This window comes from Anser anser, assembly GCF_964211835.1.
Source record: "Anser anser genome assembly, chromosome: 2".
Lineage (NCBI taxonomy): Eukaryota > Metazoa > Chordata > Aves > Anseriformes > Anatidae > Anser > Anser anser.
In genome coordinates this window covers 78,276,204-78,296,262 of record NC_139721.1, presented here as the reverse complement: position 1 = coordinate 78,296,262, position 20,059 = coordinate 78,276,204, and the positions used below count along the sequence as shown (strand labels likewise).

The following is a 20,059-nucleotide window of genomic DNA, read 5'->3' as shown; positions in this document are numbered from 1 at the left end:
GCTCAACCCCTATTCATCTGAACCACGTGCAATGCTTTACCCAAGGTAGGGCTGTTACCAAGTATGAGTCAGAGCCACTGAACAAGCTTCTGTGCTCCTTTTCTCAGTGCTTCTTATTTCAGTTATCCAAACTTACCCTATACTAAGATCTATGGAAAAAGAAAGCAACTGCACTGCACATAGGACTGCATTACATGGACTAAAATTTGTGGTATGAGCAAACTGAACACCAAACAATTGAACATCGATTCTACTAGCAAGCATTCTGCCTGCAAGACAGTTCCATTTACCATTTCCAGTAGTCCTGCCTTCTATTTTCTGATCTACATAGACTTGTCTCACTGTGCAATCCCATTGGCTTTTTAAAATTTCTTAATATTCATTCAAGTCTCCTCCTTCTACTTTTTCTAAGACTTCTATTCCTAATTAGCCAGGTATTTTTTTTTAGTTTGCCAAGTTTATGTTTTGATGTCTAATGTTTTCACTAGGATTTTTTTTGTTAGTTATGAAAATAATACCTGTTCATAGCTTTCTAATGCTCCCTTTAAATAGTGTATGACTACTATCACAATAGTGGGAATAGCATACATTCGTTATACCTGCTTATTAAAAAAAAATATCACCAAACATCTTTTTAACTGCTTGTGTGGACGAAGTGAATAAATATATATGAATTGACCTTCATCTGCATACTGGTAAAATTTTGGTTTTCAATATTGATACAAAATTCACCATCGGAATAACATCAAGCTGTTTTCTAAAATCATTTCCTGTCCTTTCTCAATAAATCACATGAAAAATAAAAGACACTCTGATGAGAGAGGAGAAGGATTAATTTCAGATTACTTAAGACTTTCTGTACCAGTAACCTTCATGCACAACATAAAGACATTTTATATGCACAAGCATTTTATCTCGTGTATAAAGTATTAATCCAGCACAAATGTTCAACACACAAAGCCTGCAGTGTTTGGAACTGATTCAGCACAGACCTCATACATACAGGGAGTTGCCTCTGATCTAGCTACAGCCCTGCTAAGCAGCTTTCTTTTGGAATTGTGTAGATCCAGGGGAAAAAAAATGTAAGACACCAATACAGATAAACAGCAGTCTTAAATCTTTCTGCAAATTAATTTAAGCTGGTCAAATGTGGTGCTTAAGTACAAGTACGCAGTAAATTTTTTTTCAAACTGGTGGCAGTATCATACAGTGTCCTTTTTAAGATCAAGTTTGCCCTATTTTTCATTTTCTGAGAACATTTTTCTCTTCTTCAGATGTGAGCATCAATACCTAAGGTGCCATTTAACTGTATTAAAAGAAGGTCTTGCCTGAAATCACTTACAGTTTAAGACCTACTGCCATAAGTACAGCAACATACACAACACTACTCACTTGAGTAGCGTCACTAACCTTACCTGAGAGAAGTTGCACACCTACTGAAGCGTTAATGGGTTTAGGGCCTAAATTAATTCTTAACAAATGGATGTAGCAACCAAACAGTAACAAAAGGAAAATGGAAGATGCTTGTGGATTCATGGATATTTAAGGTCCTCCTACATGCACAAATAAGCTCTTAAGAATATTAAACATGCAGATTAGAAAAGTCTACTCATTTTGTAACTGTATGTCAAAAAAAAAAAGCCACATAGAACGACAGGGAAAGCAAACAAAAAAAATTCAGTTTAGCTATCTTAGCTATCAAAAATAATTTCTTCAACTATTGATGGTGAAAGCTCTGTAAGTCTTTTTGCTAGCTCCATAGTCCATAAGACTTGCACTGGATAACATGATGGATGGATGATGTTTAAATATCAGTCTTACAAAACTTGTTAATCAGATAAAAAATAATTTGAGGCACTTGGACAGGAACATAACAAGATCCTGATGAAAATGACATTCATGAATGACAACATTCAATGGGAATGTTCTCAAAAGGCTGCCTCTTGCCCCAGAGGTTACTATTTGTAGGCTCTCCCATAGTCTGGCAGAAACAGATGCTTTTCTGGAGGAGGATTCAGAGCTAGAAACAAATTTTGGCTCCACTAGAGGAAAATCTAGTGCCTGTCTTTTCTTTTTTTCTTCCCTCCATTAAAACAGAGTTTAAGAACTGAACCTTGTTGAATTCACTGTTATATGCATTCTCTCTGCTCTTCCATTTGCATTTTACTGGTAGCTCAAAATCACACATCTTCATTAAGTCTTATTTCCTTTCACAGAAGGGGAAACTAGGAAGTCTAAGAGAAGCCTAGCACCAGGAAAGGGAGTAAGTCTTCCAAATCCAGTATAGTTGTTCTACCTGCTCAGCTACAAGGCTTTTTTGAATTCAGCTGGGCTAAAAATAAAATCATGTAGTCTAAGATACAATTACACCAGAGGTAGCAATCTTCAAAATGCAGAAAGAACTACGGTCTTCAAAAGAACAGTAAGAAGCACACAATAATAGGAAGAAAGAAGGAATGAAACCTGATGTGGTATTTCTAATATATTAAAAACCTGCAGGAGGGAAAATTCTTAATGCAAACATTCAGATGTTCAGTTTCTTCCTGTGCTTTGATTTGAAAAAATAAAAATTGAGGTTTAAGCAATACAGTTGATTGGTACCACATTAAAAAAAAAAAAAAAGAAAAAACATACCTCAACTACGTAGCCCAGATCTCGTACATAATCTCGCTCTGTCTCCACCAATTCCTGCAAGACGTAGCTACAAGGGAAAGAAAATGGTGAACACGTTTCGTTAAAGAAAACATTCTAAAAGAGGATTCATGACATACAACCTTTTACACATTTGCAGTCACATATTCTTGATAAGCAGAGCTGAAAAGGAAGAATTAATGCACATTCGTTCTAAGCAAGATGATTCTTTGACTTTGGAACTGGAGCAGGCTTGCTTCTGTTTATCAAAAGTCAGATGTTTTCCTACATGTGTCATTAAAGTTAAACATTTAACTATTGTTTAAAATAAAATGCTACTACATCTCTGGTCTGGAGACTCTTAAGCACATGAACTAAGAGTTATTTCTTGCCACATATTTAAATAATTTTTGAAACCAGGAATGTTTTTGTTCCACCATGGTAACAGTTTACTACTAACAAAAGAAATTCAGAGTCCTTGGAGGAATGGTGTGGGGGAACAGAACAAGGGGAATGACCAGTTTTTTGAAGCCTAACAGACCTCTGAATATTCAAAGATCAGTATCGTTCTGCATAACTGACACTGATGTTCTAAAAGTCAAACACAGATGTGACTGAAATTAAAATTCACAGGAAATTTATACCGGGACTAATGTTTGAGACAAGTTTTTTCTTTGCATAATGTGAGTGCATGCTTGACACCTAACGTGAGTTAGGTTAACTTCCAGATTAACAGTTTCTGCTGCCAGCTCAAAAGGAACATTCTTTAAACACTCCACTTCTCTCTTTAAAACATTAACAAGAATAGAGCGAAAATGAGGTCTTACTGTCGTCTTTTTAAGGAGCTGGATTTCCTTTCTTCCATCTCATCTATGGGTGATGAGGAGGAGAGAAGAGAGTTATCTGAGGGGTTGAAGGACGGACTGCTGCTGTCACCTTGATCTACCAATAATGAACTTGGACGGTCTTCCAGGGCCTGAGAAGGCATTCAAGAAAGAAAGCAACAGTGGTTTATTTCCTCTTTATTCACAATATACATTTATGTACAGCTGTATATGGAACCTGTGAAAGATCAATTACTGCAATGTATCAATATAGGACATCTCAAATAGGACATAGGAAATAGGATATAGGACAAAGGACATCTCAAGCTTCTAGAAAACCAATCAACAACTTAGTTTTCCAGGACAGATAATCTAACCTCCTAGAAGCACATCTTAAACACATCAGTCTGTCCTTCACAGTAAAAGAATGGAGTTCAACTTGTTTGATCACGTGTCATGATCATGTTTGACACGTGTATGTGTGCTTATTGCTAGAGGTTAAAACATACTTGTTATACTTTAGTTCTCTCATATGCAAGATACTTTTCATAATAAATAGAATGGGATTCTTTGGATGTTCAGTTTTTTAAATCACAACAGATGGGGGTATTCTTTGTCAAACATTTTATATAGCCAGCCAAAATAATGACTTCTACACTGCCAATGCTGCTTTTGAGCTTCATAACAGGTCAAATCCTAGGAAAGAAGCAGTCTCTTCTGCCATACACTGTCTCCCATGCATGAACTCCTCAGTCTTACTGTTTGTATAAGAGATGGAGAAGCCATGGGAGAAATAATATGAACAAATTTCTATGATGTATTTATTGGACTTCTTTAATTTAAGCCTATGAACTTGGATCAAGCTATAGTTGTGTGTCACATTTTCCTTGCATGCGATACAGTCTTTAACACAAGACACGTTTACTTCACCAGGGTGGGGTTCAACTGCAGTCTTTTTTTTTTGTTTCCTTACAAATAGTAAAAAGCCCATAATGATAAGACTGGCCCAAAAAACAGGAGAAGCTGACCCTTGGCTAAAAATGTGAAATGAGAACATCTCCAACAGGGACTACATGCATGGATCATTAATCTATATCCACTGCTAGGTTGCCCGAAAGACACCTGAACAACCAAACTTTCCATTTACAAAAGCCTGCTTTGAATTTTCCCATAGATTACTTCTTATTCACCCTTCTGGTGCAACAGAAGTAAAAATTAACGTTAATACTCCAAAAAAGTGCAGAAGTTATTTCATGCAGCAACATAAGTGAAGTGTTAAGTCTTTTTGAATGAATGAGTAAATGGAAATTCAAAGATCTCATTCTGAAATTCAAAGCTGCTTAAAATGAGAAAAAAAAAACAAACACCAGGAAATATCAACCTCTGGTAATATGGGCTTGCCAAGCTGCAGTCCTCTGTAGAGTTTTCACAGTGGCACTTCTACTAAGTCCAAAGCGGTCTTCTGTATGTTGCAAAAGGCAGACTTAAAGGTATCAATGGAATCACAGAATTTGCGAGGTCGGAGAGGACCATCTAGTCCAGCACCCTTGCTCAAATATGGTAGGCTAGAGCATGTTTTCCTGGACTGTCCAGTTGGATTTTGAGTATGAAGGAAGAACTTTCTGGAACCATCTCTATAACCCATTCCCTGTCAGTAAGCATCTCAGGGACACACAAACTTGAAAACACTAACTTTAAAAAGCTGACACAAATTGCTACTACTTAATTTGTTAGCAAACATTGCAAAGCAAAGAACGAGCCGATAACATACAAAGCAATCCTCCCTTACTCTTTTAGGTATTTCTTCATTATCTTGTTATCTAAAGAGCAACTAGACAGCATAAACATTTCTGTTTGAGGGTTATTTTTGTTTTACTCTGCAAGATCCACTGTAAATTTAGTTTCAAGTATTCTTCTAATAAAGGTCTATCAGGCAAATCAGGGTAACTCTGGGTATTAGCATTCATTTTTCTAATAGGACATTTTTATTCTATTTTTTGCTAAGACATACATTTTCTTTGTTCTCTTCCTCCTCATATTTATTGTTTTTTACCTCTCTACAAAGCCACTCACCTATTTTTTAACTGCTTTCACAGAAAAGGGTGTACAAAGTGACCCATACACCAACCCAGAAAGTGACTTTTGAAATATGCATTACATTTTACAAGTACAAGGTGCATGTTCAGGATGGGCATGGAGTTTTTCTCTGAATAGCAAATTGGGACTTAAAGACAATTAAAAAAAAACGCACATCTATCAATCAGCCTCACCATTTTGCTTTTGACGAGCTCTTCAATTGCACTGACTAGCTCTGCAGCACTGGGTGTCTCGGAGCTGGTAGGCCGCACCAATAATCGAGAAGATGTCTGTGCAATGACATAAAGGAAGGAGAATCCCAGAGTTAGCTTGGCACTTGCTCCAAGAACCAAGAGACTTCCTTCACCTCTCTGTCAGACAAAAGTACCCAACAATAACTGTCAGTGTAACATAACACTAAAATCATCCCAACTTAGGCAACTGGAATTGGAAATTTTAGGTAAACCCCACAGAAGTTAAACGTCAAAATACTTCATGCCTTTCGTTATAATTACTGGGATAAAAATTCCTGTTCCTACATGCAGTAGAAGTCAAGGAAATATCCTTCATCTTGCTAATTATGCCTGACAAACGGCTATAAAAAATCACCTGAGCTGCCCCAGTGAACAACAAACAGTTAACATTTTATTGCTGGTTAAACAAAATGACAGCTGCAGAAAACTAACAAGAACCAAGAGGGCTTGAAATATAAGACGAAACACCAATTAAACTAAGAAAAAAAACACACCAGTAACTCAGGGGCATCTATTTTTCTAAAAGAGCTGGAATACATTGCCCAGATTTAGAGGGGAAATTGAGCTCACCATTCCTTGTGCCATCCATTTTCCCCAATGGTATGTGTAGAGTACAGAAGATCTCTGGCCTCACAAGCTATAAAATGCCAGTTTATAGATACAACTGAAGGCAAAAGGTGTTCACAGTAAAGGATTCTGGGAGAGGGCCATTAAACTCAGTCTCAGTAATTTGCAAACAGAGTTGTTTGCACATTACATTCATCATTAAATAACCGGAAAGTGGAAACAGGGTGTAATATGAAGCTTATTTCATATTACGAACAGCATGGTGAACATCACGTAGCACAGGGTAAGCTGTCCTGCAAATGTTTCCAACAAATTGAACAAAGAAATGGCATGTATAATGACTTAACACAGGAGGTTCTGCTCAAATCAAGTATGGGTGGGACAAGGCTCTCCTTAAGTCAATACAAAAAGCAACGTACAGATTTGGGGTAGTTTGCCTTGTATTCGCCTTATTCGGAAAGGAAAAGAGGGGTTGGGTAAGCAAAGGAAACATGGACAACTTTAAATGGAAAGATAGGGGAACTGAGCCAAAGCAGAGACAGAACACAAGTCAACATAATGCTGCGTCAGAGTTTACAAAGAGAAAACAAAAAGCAAAAATAATTAGTTTCATATTAGTATAACTGATCTTGAAACTTTAATACTGCTTATCCAAAAATTAAACGCAAACAACTTGTAAACTGCCATCAAATGCAAATCCATGAAGTGTGCAATGATTCTACCAAACAGAAGAATGCATACTGTGCAGGTGAGCTCTTAGGGGAGAAAATGGTTGTTATGTAGTGATATTAGACATACCGGCATGGCCTAGCAGATGATACTTGCATGCACGCCAAAAACTAAGGCAGACCACAGCTAGCGTGTCTTTTAGACAATCGTATGCTTCTGATATCTGTAAACAATTTTTTCCCAAAGCTGTGCTGGTATGCAGCTTTTCACTTTGGATGTGGAGCTCAGCTCAGCCTCACAAAACACTCAGCATTGTAATCAGATTCTGGTCAAGGTCCCTTCTCTCTGTTGTGCTGCGGGAGTATATGAAGTGTGACCGTGGGTAAAACTTCAGAACTGCTTGGTTTCCAGTTCGTGTGGTTATATCGTATATTATCCGAAAAAGAAGGAGCTGCTGGGCTGCACAGATGAAGTCTGTCTGTTGACCTTCTTCCTGATGATATATGTGCTCTGGGAGCAGAACACAGCCCTTGCCCAGAAAACAAAGAAAGATGGAGGGAGCAAATGAGCACGTACAGGTGTGAGACGCTGCTGGAGCCCACAGCAGGCTGGGCAGGGCAGGGCAAGCCCTGAAAAGCTGGGAGTTTGCAGCATGAGTGTAGATCAGGAGCCACAGAAAGGAAGAAATGTTTGCAGTGAGGTGCAGACCAAAGCCAAGCCTCTGAGGTCATGAAAAGGAGGAGACATTCCTCGGGATCCAGAGGAGCTGAGCAACCCAAGAAACCACTGACCATAGCAGGAATGTGAAAGACTCCACCCAGAAGGCAGATGGCAGGGGATTTGTTTGTGAGCCTTTATTAATCAGTGACTCTGTCAATAGAGTCAACTGAGTTCTGCTGGGTAAAATGGCTCTGGCTTCTCACTTTTGTGCACCTAAAAAGCATTTGCTTTAGGTAGTGAAAATTGGTGTTCTGTTTCAGTGCGTGGACTTCAGGGTGGCACACACAAACTTCAAGGCTGCTACGTGATGGGACTTTGCTTCCCACCATGCAGATACTGCATCAAAACAATGTGCCTCAGAAGAAACAGTTTTATTTTGAACAGTTATGGCACAGCATATAACTGTACCAAATTTTAACTAACTTGTAAGAAGGTTTCTTTAGAATGAAGTTACAAGCCTCTTCAAATAACTGTTCTTGCTGTGTAAAAATAACTAATAATAAGCAAAAGCCACTTTTATCTGGACAAATTTTTATATGTCTTTCTTATAATTTCTTTTTGTATCATTGAAGGGACATGCAAATATGGCAGCTTCTCAGCAGGAGCTTTAATATATTTTCACCAACATTATTTTTATTCTATTCCTTAACCTCAAAGAGAGATTTTTATTTTCTAGCCCTAAAATATTCTCTCAGGTCTGAAGTTCAGCAAGATTTTAAAATGCCTGTTTTTGCCTGTTTTGTTTCAGGATTGTTTCCCAAAATATTAACATTCTCCTCACCCCAACTTGTGTATTATAATATTCCAATTCAGAAAACATGTAGGAAATAAATACACATAGAACATGGAAGCCAGCCAGTTTGATCCTACAAATGACAGCTTCAGGGATGATTGAGATCCCTACTGGAAAGCGGTCAGATAAAAGAAAAAAAAAAAAGTCAACGAGATCAGCCAAAGCCGTCAATGACATCTTCATCACTCAAAATAGTGACGATAAACTCACAATATTCATCGAGAGTCTTTACACTATATTACAACGGTTAAAAATTTTAAACAACAAAATGGGTAGACAATTGTAATGTGAATATTTGCTGTGCAAGTCCAGACTGTTTCTATTCTAAAAACCTTAATTTCCTGGCTTGACAGTTGTCCCCTAAACGTTCAATCTATGTTGAAAATTTAAATAAACCCTCTAAATGTATGAACTTCATAACATTTAAGAAAAACTGGTTGTATGCATGTAAGAACTCCTTCACACAGTTACTACCTATATCCCAGAATTTCATCTACTAAAACAGAAGTTTTAACCCTCAATTTAAATGTGCTTTTGTTTGTTAAAAAACAAACAAACAAACAAAAACACCAAAAAAAGCCCAACAGCTGGATTATTACCCTTACTCGGATATTAACCTTGTGACACAGCTGTAAAAGCACACATTTAAAAATAAAAAATAATAAAAATATGCTACTATACAAAAACAACTTAAAGTCAACATCAACAGCTCTTTCTGTTAAGGTATGTACATTGTTTTTTTTTTTTTTTCCCCCAAACATGAGGCTATCCAAAATAATAGGGTTTAGTGAACAGTCTATGATCTAAAAAGGTTTCCAATATATAACTGTTCATTTCTCCAGATAAACTTTACTTGCACATATTTTAACTTGAGTACCAAAGGTATGGTTATAAAGCCATTAAATTCTAATCACTAAATATGACATCTGTTAACCAGATGTAAATAGGTTTGCAAAAACATCAAGCTTCTCATTTCTACATAGAAAGGTCTAGTAGAAAAATTGTTGCACTCTGCATTTAAAATATACCGTTCATTCACACACTTTCCACAGGAAACCCTTTTAATATTGTCTAAAGTTGCATGTTGATAATTTTTGTCTACCATAAAGATGTATTACATACTCTACAAAGACTTCTGGAGACAGAAGAAAGAGTTTGGCAGAGGTTGTCTCAACATGCGAAGCCTTCCCTGCTTCCTCTTCCTACCTTGTCGTCCTGCGAATCGGGCTGGAGAAGACTGTGTTGCTGAATTGCCATGGGAGGAGGAAGTGGTACAGCATCTGCTCCCTCTTCACCTTCTTCCTCTCCACAGCTCTGCATGCCTGAAGAGGATGACTTGGAGAGAGTGCCACTGCTCAGCCCTTCGTTCCGACCTCTCTGTAAATAAAATTAAGACATTCAAGCTCCATTGCCTCCTCAGTAGCATGAAGCTTGTTAAACACAAGCTTGTCTTAAGACAGTTCTGTAGATTCACCTGTCTCCCAACAAGTCAAGACGATCCTACACACACAGGTCAACTCCTCAACAGTGGAAAAAAAAAAAAAAGCCTATGCTGAAGATTATGTTTTCAGTGTCTGGGGCAAAAGCAGATGGATTGAGATACTGAGAAACAGACAGACAGCTTGAAATTTACTACAGAAAGGTGTTACCAAAGCAATACTTGCTTTCCAAGTTCGGTTCTGTGAAGTTAAAGCCATGTTTTACTAACTTAGTAACTCAAGGACTTTGTATTGGAAGTACTGACCTTCATATCAAGATGTCTGAAGGCTACAAAAAACAGTACAAGAAGTATTTTGTCAATCATCCTTTCTAACTGAAACATGCAGCTCCACTTTAAAGTAGTGAAAGCAGACTGCCTGTATAATTTTTACAGTCATGTTGAAAGGCAGTCCTTCCAACTACACAAGGAACTATAAATTATCTAAAGTTTAATGCAACTGACTTCACAGGATAATTTAAGAACATTTAAAGGAAGACACCATAGACAGTTATTGTTCTTTCCTCACTTTTAAGAGGAAACCTGGTCGTAGATTTTCCCTTACTCACAGAACTGCAGAATGATGCCCTCAAAACAAGGCTGCAACTGCACCAGAGAGAGTCTCTTTGTACAGTATGGCATTCAAGCACAGATGCCAATATTCTTTCCCAAAGCACTTCTCCCACTTCTCCATGCTACCAAGTCACTAGTCTTTTCTTTCCCTATATTCACTGTATAACTCACTGGTGTTCCAAGCTTGCAGCACAATACATCAGGAGCAAGAAAAATAAGAACTAATTAACTGGGCATATCTGAGACCAGTTTTCTATATCATAACTACCAAAACTGCTAGTCAGATTCATGTCAGGTAAAAGGGAAGAATTGCATAGTGTTTTATTGGAAGGGCACAAAGTATGCCTGGCACAGCACTTATGCAGAGAACAGCAGCCATCAGGAATGAGTAGTACATGGCACAAGCCACTTAGCTCAACTGCTGGAGCGTCAACTGAAGAGAGAACCCTTACCAGAAAACATGTAGTTCTAGTGGAGTCACAGAAACACGTCTTGTGCAGTTGCCCTCAACACTCACCTCTTCAATAGTTTCATCTTGTGGGGTTGCTGCGCTATCATCAGAGTCCTTCTGAGAGCCCGCATCGGCACTTTTGCGAACCTCTCTACTCTTCTTATGTTTGTGGGCCAGTTTTTTGACATGCCCGTCTGCTTTTCCACTGCTGAGACGCCTCACAGGACTGGTAAGCCATTTTCTCAAAGTGTTGCCAGGGCGCTTGGGACCCGGGGAACTCTGTGCTCCAATCATATGGGGTTGAAGCGATGTTACTGAAGCAGGAGGACTGGCATCATTGCTGGAGACTGAAAGGGAGTCTGAAAAAAAAGAAGAACGATGAGAGCATTTTCATGATGAGAGACTTGTAAGGGAGAAACAAGGCAAATGACTGGTAGTTCATTTGTGTAAACCCTCCATCAGTTTAACTCAAAAAAAGTTTAAAAGGCATTATCATCTCCTGCAAATCGAAGACTGATGGTAACATAGCATTAACCATCAAATCACACATATGAAAACTAGTAGGCTACTCCTGCCAGCTGTTCACGTCACTTGAAACTACACAGCAAGCATAAACCCTATTAGAAACCTGCACTGACCTCCCAAAACTGACACGTAACTTACTATGCTCAATATAAGACATGCTACTAGAGCAGTTTTAAGGACCCTAAGGACTAGACATAGGACATAGACTCAGATTGGATATATGCAAGAATAGACAAAATTACTTTAAAGTAAACTGGCCTTTAATAACACCAGAGCTATCACTGTCCATGCTGCACGTGGCCACCCACAAATAAGCACTTTGTTTGCAGCAGTCAAGCAAACATTACATAGTTCTGACTGACTCAATTATTATAATTCATATCAGCACTACTGATACTTATTTGTTAATAGATTATTTTTTCAATATATAACCTAATTTTATGGAATGATACGATATGATATGATTTTATCCTTTAATGCATATTGCTTTGAGCATGGACACAAAAAGCAAAAAATTTTACCTCAGTGAGACAAGCAAAATTTTGTAAATCCCGAATTTCATTACAAATGCTCTAGTTACTTTCATTACTTATTTATTTTCTACCCTGGGAAACTGGGAAAGAAGAATCAAGAGAACAGCTAAATATATGTTTATTTTGTTTAAATCTTTTTGGAGTTTTCCTTTTTTTTTTTTTTTTTTTTTAAAGTAGAGAACAACTATGTTTAAAGGCCCATTTCTTCAAGTCTCAGGATCAGCAGTATTTCTTAGCATGACAATGCCTGAAAAGTTCTATAGTCAAAGGACATAGCAATAGCTATATGCATATGAGGTCAATATTACTTTCCCACCAAGGCACTTGGACCATAGAGTATGCTTACAATAAACACTCACTGGGTGAGCTATTGTGAGACTACATTGATTTTTCCCATGCAGCACAACGTTTCTTTCCCCAAGTGCTCTTTTCCTTGAAAACATATACATATATATATATATATATATTATATAAAGAAAGACACATTCTCATAATGCCACTCCTATGAATATTACCTACCACCAGAATATTAACAAGACTCTGCTAGGTTGTCAAGTATGGTGTTTTTTTTTTTTTTTCCCCCGTGTGTGCACTTCTGTAGATAGCTAGTTTATATAAAGATGACATAAATCATGTTTTGTTGAATTTTTCTTCTGCTGGGAATTAAATGCAGTGTTTGCATTCCTTCTTGAAGTTTGACACAGATGTTCAGGTCACCTCTTCTGGCAGCTTTTCCATAAGAGGCATATTGCCAGTCTGACCAGAGGTAGTTTGAATTTTGTTGGATAATAAGGTCACTGTTGTATCAATACACTTCACTGGAAACACACAAATCTTGGATCACTTGGATCTACACACCAGTATGTGAGCCTGCTCTGTTTCCATAGAATATTAAGAGCAAATTCTGGCTTGAAAGCCACAGCTACGATGGTGAAAGAGACATAGAATGTGAATAAAATAAGACAACACCTTTTTCCGTAATTGTTCATTGTGTTTCATAGAAAAAGTTTTCTTAATAAAATGCAAAATACCGAGAAAAAAGAGACATTCCTTTCCTTGGAAACCAAAATTGTGATCAGGCTGTTTATAAACATTCCAGTTTGTTCCAATAAAACCAAATCTGCCTCCATTAACAGGCACGTGACTGTTAAAACACCTCAGCTCTGGTGCTAAGATCTGCTCTGTTATACTGAATGTACAAATCCAGACCAATAACTGCTTTTTTGTTTTTCCATAAAGAAGATAAACTCATGAAACATACTTTCAGTCCAGCAACCTAGTTACTAACACTTTAAATCCAGAATCAGGATGCATCTACAGAATTGCTCTCTAGCCACAACTGTAAGCGTGCTGCACAAGACTAAGCAGACCTCCTATAATGCCATCAACCTGGTTTAAGGCCTTAAGAATGGGTACCATCAAAAAGCAGATGCAGAATTATATTAGTCACCTTTTTCTCAAGATGTAGAGACGTGAGTGATACAGAATTACTACACACTTCTTTCTGGTGAAGCAGGAAACATATGGAAGAAATTAATTACCTATAACCACAGTTTTCAACTTGCAGTATGAAGATCCCTCTAAGGCCTGTGAATTACTGTTTAAGGATCGTCAGCAAGTATGTTTGAAAAGCAAGCATACTAGTCATCAGCACCCACATCACTACTGATTTCATTTTTAAATAGTCTGTTTATTAAAAAAAATAATCCAAACAAAAATCCCAATCACCTGCAAGCTCTCCATGGGAATCCAAACAATCTCCCTGTAAACCTCTGTAAGAAGTTAGACTGCTCTTTCACCAAATCCACCTTTACCTTTATTATATCATGCATCTTTTAATTTTTTACCAGATTTCTCATTTCAGAAATCTAAGCAAGTATCAGCTGATGGATACTTCAATAACTTTCTGCCATCCTGCTAATGGAACACAGAAGAGCAGAGAACAGTAGTGGGGTTCTCGTAAATAAGTGTCTCAAAGCACAAACTGAATTTGTGCTTTCAAGACTTTTAGGATGTTATAAGCACTCAGCCTATTTTCTTCCATTTGCATATATTTTTCGGGTCCCAATAAGGGTCCATATAAGTCCATCCACAAATAAAACAGAGTACGTTCCTTTGTTTATTAAAAAAAGCAATTAGGCCTTCACAATGAAGTTCACCAAGCACTAACTGTTTTGTGTTTTTTTATCTGTTGGCATTTCTTTCCTTTACAATTACTCCCTGCTGAGGAAAAGGCGGCATTGTGGTGCAGTAACTGATTGCGTAAGATTTATTTTTACATAAACATGCCTATCCCTAAGCATCTAACATGCCAGCAGTTAATAAAACCTTTTTCTAAAACCTCCTCCAATTTTGCCCATCCTTTTGACAGTCAACACACAAAATAATTAATTTCTCATAAAAACAAACGGTACAATGAAGAGCCCCTGAAAGTGTGGGAAAGTAGTATTTTTGTCTGAACGCACTTTTGCTGTACCACTCCTACTCTTAACTCAAGGCAGCCAACAGTTTGTGGGCAGGAGGAGTGAAGAGAGCAGGAAGAAATGCATACACTCCACTGAAGTGGAGAGGATCTAAAAGACAAAACAGTGTCAGCCAGACATGTTTCACAGCACATACTTCAGCCATATCCTCCCACACAGCATTAATTTTCATTTGGCGTGCAGCATGTAACTGCTTCTCATCTTCTCTTCTGCAAGATTTAATATGAAGTACGTATTGAAGCATTATTAGGGCTTCAGGGAATCATAAAAGTGGACGGAGTGTAAGCAGTACACCAAAATGATAGCACTGCTCCCTTTTGCCTGTGAAAGCACTGGGGGATAAGAAAAAGCCTAAAATTAATAAAAAATACTGCACTGCCATAAAAGCATCAGTATAAATACCAAATTCTATATAAATATCAAATTCTACTTAAAAAGTGTTGGAAAAATAAAAAGGTTTAACATCACCTGTATTAACCCATATGGAATGTCAACCCACTAGTCTCTTCAGACCTGATTCCTCCCCCCGGCCTCCTTAAATTTGCAGAAAACACCCCCGCAGTCTCATAGATCAATGTTAATACTCAGTGCAAATAAAACACTGCAGTGTTTTTCCAGGGAGACCTTTTATTGTCCATTTTCCCATCCTATCCCAGCTCACAGGAGTCCAGATTCTGCAATTCCTACTCCTATGAGTTTCCTCAGATCAGTATTTCCAGCCAAGGGTCACAATACTTGGGCACAGTCATGGAAAAAAAAAATAGTTGTTCAAGTTCATACATTTAAGTGGACACACTGTCAGATTCAAACGTTGGGGAATATCAGTATCCAATACAGGAGGTTTTCAAGAACACAAAATGAAAGACCTTTAATCTTCACTCTGAGAAAAGCCATTTGGGTGTTTTTTATTTTCACCTGGCCCATCACTATATACCATATCTATCTATCTAATCAGAGATACACGCTTTGATTGATTACTATGCTTGGGAATGTTTATGCTAAAATTGGCTTTGTTTCCTTTGTGACTACATAACAAATTGTTTTTCTAGGGTTGCTCAAGAATATTTTATCACTAAAACATGCTAAGAGGAAAAAAGAGTATTCAAAAATTAAACCAAGAACAACATGGACTTTTTAAACCAAAACAGATGGAATAAATTTGGGGTATGCAAACCCCAACTGTGTTTCAAGTACAGTAAACTTTCTAGTGAGTGTCAGATTCCCTTTTCGAAACAGATAAATGCAACAGATGGCCATCTTGGAGAGCAAAAAAAACCCAACGCATATAACAATCACACATAGCAACACCAATCCAACTAGAAACCATCAAACTTAATAAAACCACCATCTACTCAAGTAGAGACAGCTTTATAATTCAATAGCTTATTAAAAACAAAACAAAACTAAGGGATGTGCTTTGTTTTATAATGCATAACCACAGTAAGAAAAGAGAGCATTTAACTTCCATTTCTCTCCAAGTAAAATCACATATGTTGCTCTGTTGCTAAGGTCAGAGAGTTCACTGAGAGTCCATAAATATATTTTTAAGTAAAAGTAAAAGGGCAGGCAGTGTGGGTTTTAACCCCCCTCAAACCAGAAGATAAAGTTACCTTCAATGAACAGACAAATTTTTGAAACTTAAAGGGAAATGGCAATTTTCATTCTAGTCCCAGCTTTCTTAACACTGGAAACATGCACATCTGCAATTAATAAACTGGATTTTTTTTTTCGTAAAAAATAAATCAGCCATGTTGAGCTAGTTGATGACTTGAAAGACTCTGCTTCATATTAACTATTTCCATATTGCTGTTTTTAGACTTTTTGTATTTACAAGGAGAGTAAGGGGCTACAAAAACCTGACTTCCTTACCTAGGGAATCAAACAGTCTCCTTGATGCCTGCTCTGCACCATCTAAAACCAGAATGCTGCAAACACCTCACCCGCTCTGGGGACTATGAAACAGAAATAGGGCAAGGAGTTAAAAATAAAATAAAACAAAATAAAATGGAGCAAAGCAAGCTTGGTAGGCCCCTACATGGTGTGCCACACTACCACTGCAAGTCCTGTCCGCTGCCATGGCCTGTACAGACTGAAGAGCCCATAAAAGCAGGCTGTAACACAGGGCAACTAATCAGCTATCTGTAAATTGTGATGTAGGTACATTACAAATATTTGGGGATGAGAGCTGCTTGTTGGTTCAAAAAAAAAAAAAGAAAGAATTTAATATGTAAGTTGGGAGCAATTGGAAGCAACAATCCCCAAGCCCATATCTACCTACAAACAAGCACGTTCCATTTTGAGCCAAGTCAATTTTTGTTTCAGAGGAGGTTACCTAATGACAAAAGCCCATAAAGCCCCAATCATACAGTCATCATTTGCTATTAGATGAGATGGGGAAGGCTTGAAAAAACATAAAGAGTGAGAAGCTTATTTTACTTGTGGACACACATGCAGTTTCTGCCTGGGAATTTCTTTTGCAGTAAGAGGCATTGTAGGTGCCACATACGAGACCATTCAGAACTCCATGCATGTCAAGAATTTTAGTTCTCTCCTGCTGGATATCCTCCTTGGACCCTTACTGTACAGTTTTTGTAAACCAATACTGGAACATATATCAAAATACATTAGATGTGTTTCAGCTTTAACAAACCACCATAAAAGCAGTTACCATTTAAAGACAATACAGTTTTAGCTTTATTAAGCTTGCAAATATGGAATTTCCCCGACGCTCTTCGGGAAGCACTGATTTCACTTATGATACAAAGATAATTTTCATTAATTGTCAATAATTTTCATAGAATGCAAAAAAATAGTATTCAATACATAAACGCAAATCCAGATACAAATGAGACTGAAGAAGTGGAACAAACACACTGCCTATGAACTTCTGTTCAGCAAATCTTTTCAGTCTTTTATTTCAAGTTATGCTCTGTGCTGAAATATATTTTCTAATATTTTCAGTGTGTGTAGCTAAAAGAAGATAGCTCAATTCTTTAGTATATCTTCCCAGATTAATGATTTGTCTATATTAATTGTGACTGATGCACACACATGCCCAGACCATTTAGATTTAAATATATTCAATAATTTAACCTTTCAAGTTATCAAAGGATGATTGTGCTAATATCAGATAGAGTGGAATTCTAAGCTTGAGGCTAGATACTAGTCAACTTCTTTTAATGAGAACCTAAGCTGCCCCACAAGCATTTCTGTAATTTTAAAACAAACACACAGAAAACCTCAAGAGAGAGGTGGAGACAGACATTGTCAGCTTAACTTCCAAAGGTCTTTCTGAAATTGAAAAAAGTCATCCAACAAACATATCTGTGATATCAGTAGAGGAAGGAATGAAGAGAATATCTGAGTAAGTGCAAAATGAATATACAATGCATTTAAGACAGAAAATCAGTGTTACATGCCTGAAGGGTTTAATACACTGTTTATGTTATTACTGTTCTGTCATCTCATATTCTTTTTTCCAAATATACTTTTCTACCTTCCTTTCTACCCTGTTCAGAAATTAAGGTTTTAAAATGTTTAAGAATTTCATATGCATTATAAATTGCTCATGGGGAGAGCTGTAAACACACCACTGTTAGTTGTGAGCTAAACATCAACACTGAAAAAAATCCTCCTCTTACAACTGCTGGATGGTTTTGCATCCACACTTTTTTTTTTTTTCTTCAGCAGGAAGAAGGGATAATACTGTGCCAAAAAACACTTTCTCAGGTGAATAGAAGTAGTTCTGTTTGTACTCCCTGGAATTAAGACCACATGGATAAAAAACCCCCAAACCTAAATTTCGTGTATTACTGCAAGTGCAAGGTAGTGCTTCAGAAGGAGAGAGTGGATTTTGCGGGTATTTCAACCTTTGCAACAAGCTGTTATTCAATACTACTTTTGGAAAGAAATATCTTTTTTTTTTTTTTTTGTCACAAGTAGGAAGCACTTAGAAGTTACTTATACTACTGAAGTTCAGTTTCCCAGTTTGTGAAAACCACCAGCTTTTAACAGATTAATCAGCTTCCCTGTATGCAGCTTATATTTTAATGATCAATGTCTTGATCTAAACTCAACTCTTTCAGCTCAAACTTAAAGACAACCACATCCATGTGCCTGGCAGGACAGACCAATGACAGATTTATGTCGGTTGTCAGTTTGTCAGTCAAGTTCTCATCCTATGCCAGTCCAATAAAGTCTATTAAGCGCAACAAGCAAGCTATTCTCTATCATATCTCTACGGATCAAAGCGATCATTTTAGTATAATTAATTATACTAAATTATGCATCTTCCCCTAGATGGGGGCTGTACTTCTACTAATCCTTAATTGCACAGGGCCCGCATGCTTTTACATCAGAGCTGATAAACAGAAACCCATGCTCTAATTTTCAGAGAAAGTTCTCTTCTTTTCATGCACAGTCTTCAGTAGGTTTCTTTGGGACATCAGTTAGTTACCTAGCTCTGGCACCTCACTAGTGCCTCCTACAGATGACATTTTACATCACTTGACATACTTCCTCTGCAGAGCTACTAAAGGCAAGATTTTCACTGATAGATTTAAATAGTTACACACAACTCCTCCCCCAGAAGGACTGACACAAACCATGTAATTAGGAATATTAAGGTACCACCCTCATTCCATTAAATAGTTGTGAAAGTTCTCCAGTGCAAACAGAAAAAGAAAATAAGAGAAATACTTATTTTCTATGTCAGAAAGCAAATTTTTCCACAGCAATGTAATTTTCCTATATCCCTTAAAATACAACTTTTAAAATCCAATTGTCACTGCTGAGATTTTTCACGAAGTCTCAACTACATCACTCATTTTCAAAAGTGTGTGTGTGTGTTGCAGTTTTACTACAGAGAGACACGCACATTTTAAGAGGTCTTTATATGCTTTTTTCCCCCCAGATGCCCTGGCATGAGCGATCTCCAGCTACTTTAAGATGACCAAATCAGAAGATCGGATGAAGGCATGGCCTGCCCGCTTCTTCCTCCAGCAGAACGGGTGCCACAGGAGCGGTGAATGCCAGCACCTGCCATGGTGCAGGCCCAAGGCCTCAGCCTGCAGCTCAGCCTGGAGCGGAGCAGAGCCACACACAGCCCTCGCCTCTAGCTTGCCCCAGCTCGTGTCACTGCTTATTAGTTTCAGATGCCGGCACAAGAAGCTGGCAGAGGGCACAGCACAGCTCCTGGAGCAGTGGGAGCTGGCAGCATCAGCTTCCTTCCCACTGCTCAGAGCTGTAGCGCTCCCAGCCTTTGACAAAATCAAGCAGCTAGCTGGTGGGGAGAAGCAAGCTCTGAGCCAAAGAAGGAAAAGAGTGAAGGCAGAAGCTCTGGGCCTGGGCCTCATAGGCAGTGCTGGCGCTTAAGACACTAGGCAGAAAAGTTTTGCTGGCTGTTGACAAGCCATTTGTCTCATGCATGCTGAGTGCAACCTACTTTTGAAGAGCCATGCGGCGTGATGTTAGCAGCAACGATG

At 37.9% G+C, this 20,059-nt stretch overlaps 1 protein-coding gene across 3 annotated transcripts in view; it reads right to left on the bottom strand.

Moving 5' to 3' along the window:
• Positions 1 to 20,059, bottom strand: part of TRIO (trio Rho guanine nucleotide exchange factor) — a 249,121-nt gene that overhangs the window by 22,946 nt on the left and 206,116 nt on the right. For all 3 annotated transcript variants that reach the window (XM_083821948.1, XM_083821946.1, XM_083821947.1), the window contains exons 35-39: positions 11,102 to 11,394; positions 9,741 to 9,911; positions 5,726 to 5,821; positions 3,459 to 3,607; positions 2,635 to 2,701 (exon numbers count right to left, since the gene is read on the bottom strand). In XM_083821948.1, the coding sequence (XP_083678074.1) occupies positions 2,635 to 2,701; positions 3,459 to 3,607; positions 5,726 to 5,821; positions 9,741 to 9,911; positions 11,102 to 11,394 (776 nt within the window). The remainder of the gene's footprint in view (positions 1 to 2,634; positions 2,702 to 3,458; positions 3,608 to 5,725; positions 5,822 to 9,740; positions 9,912 to 11,101; positions 11,395 to 20,059) is intronic.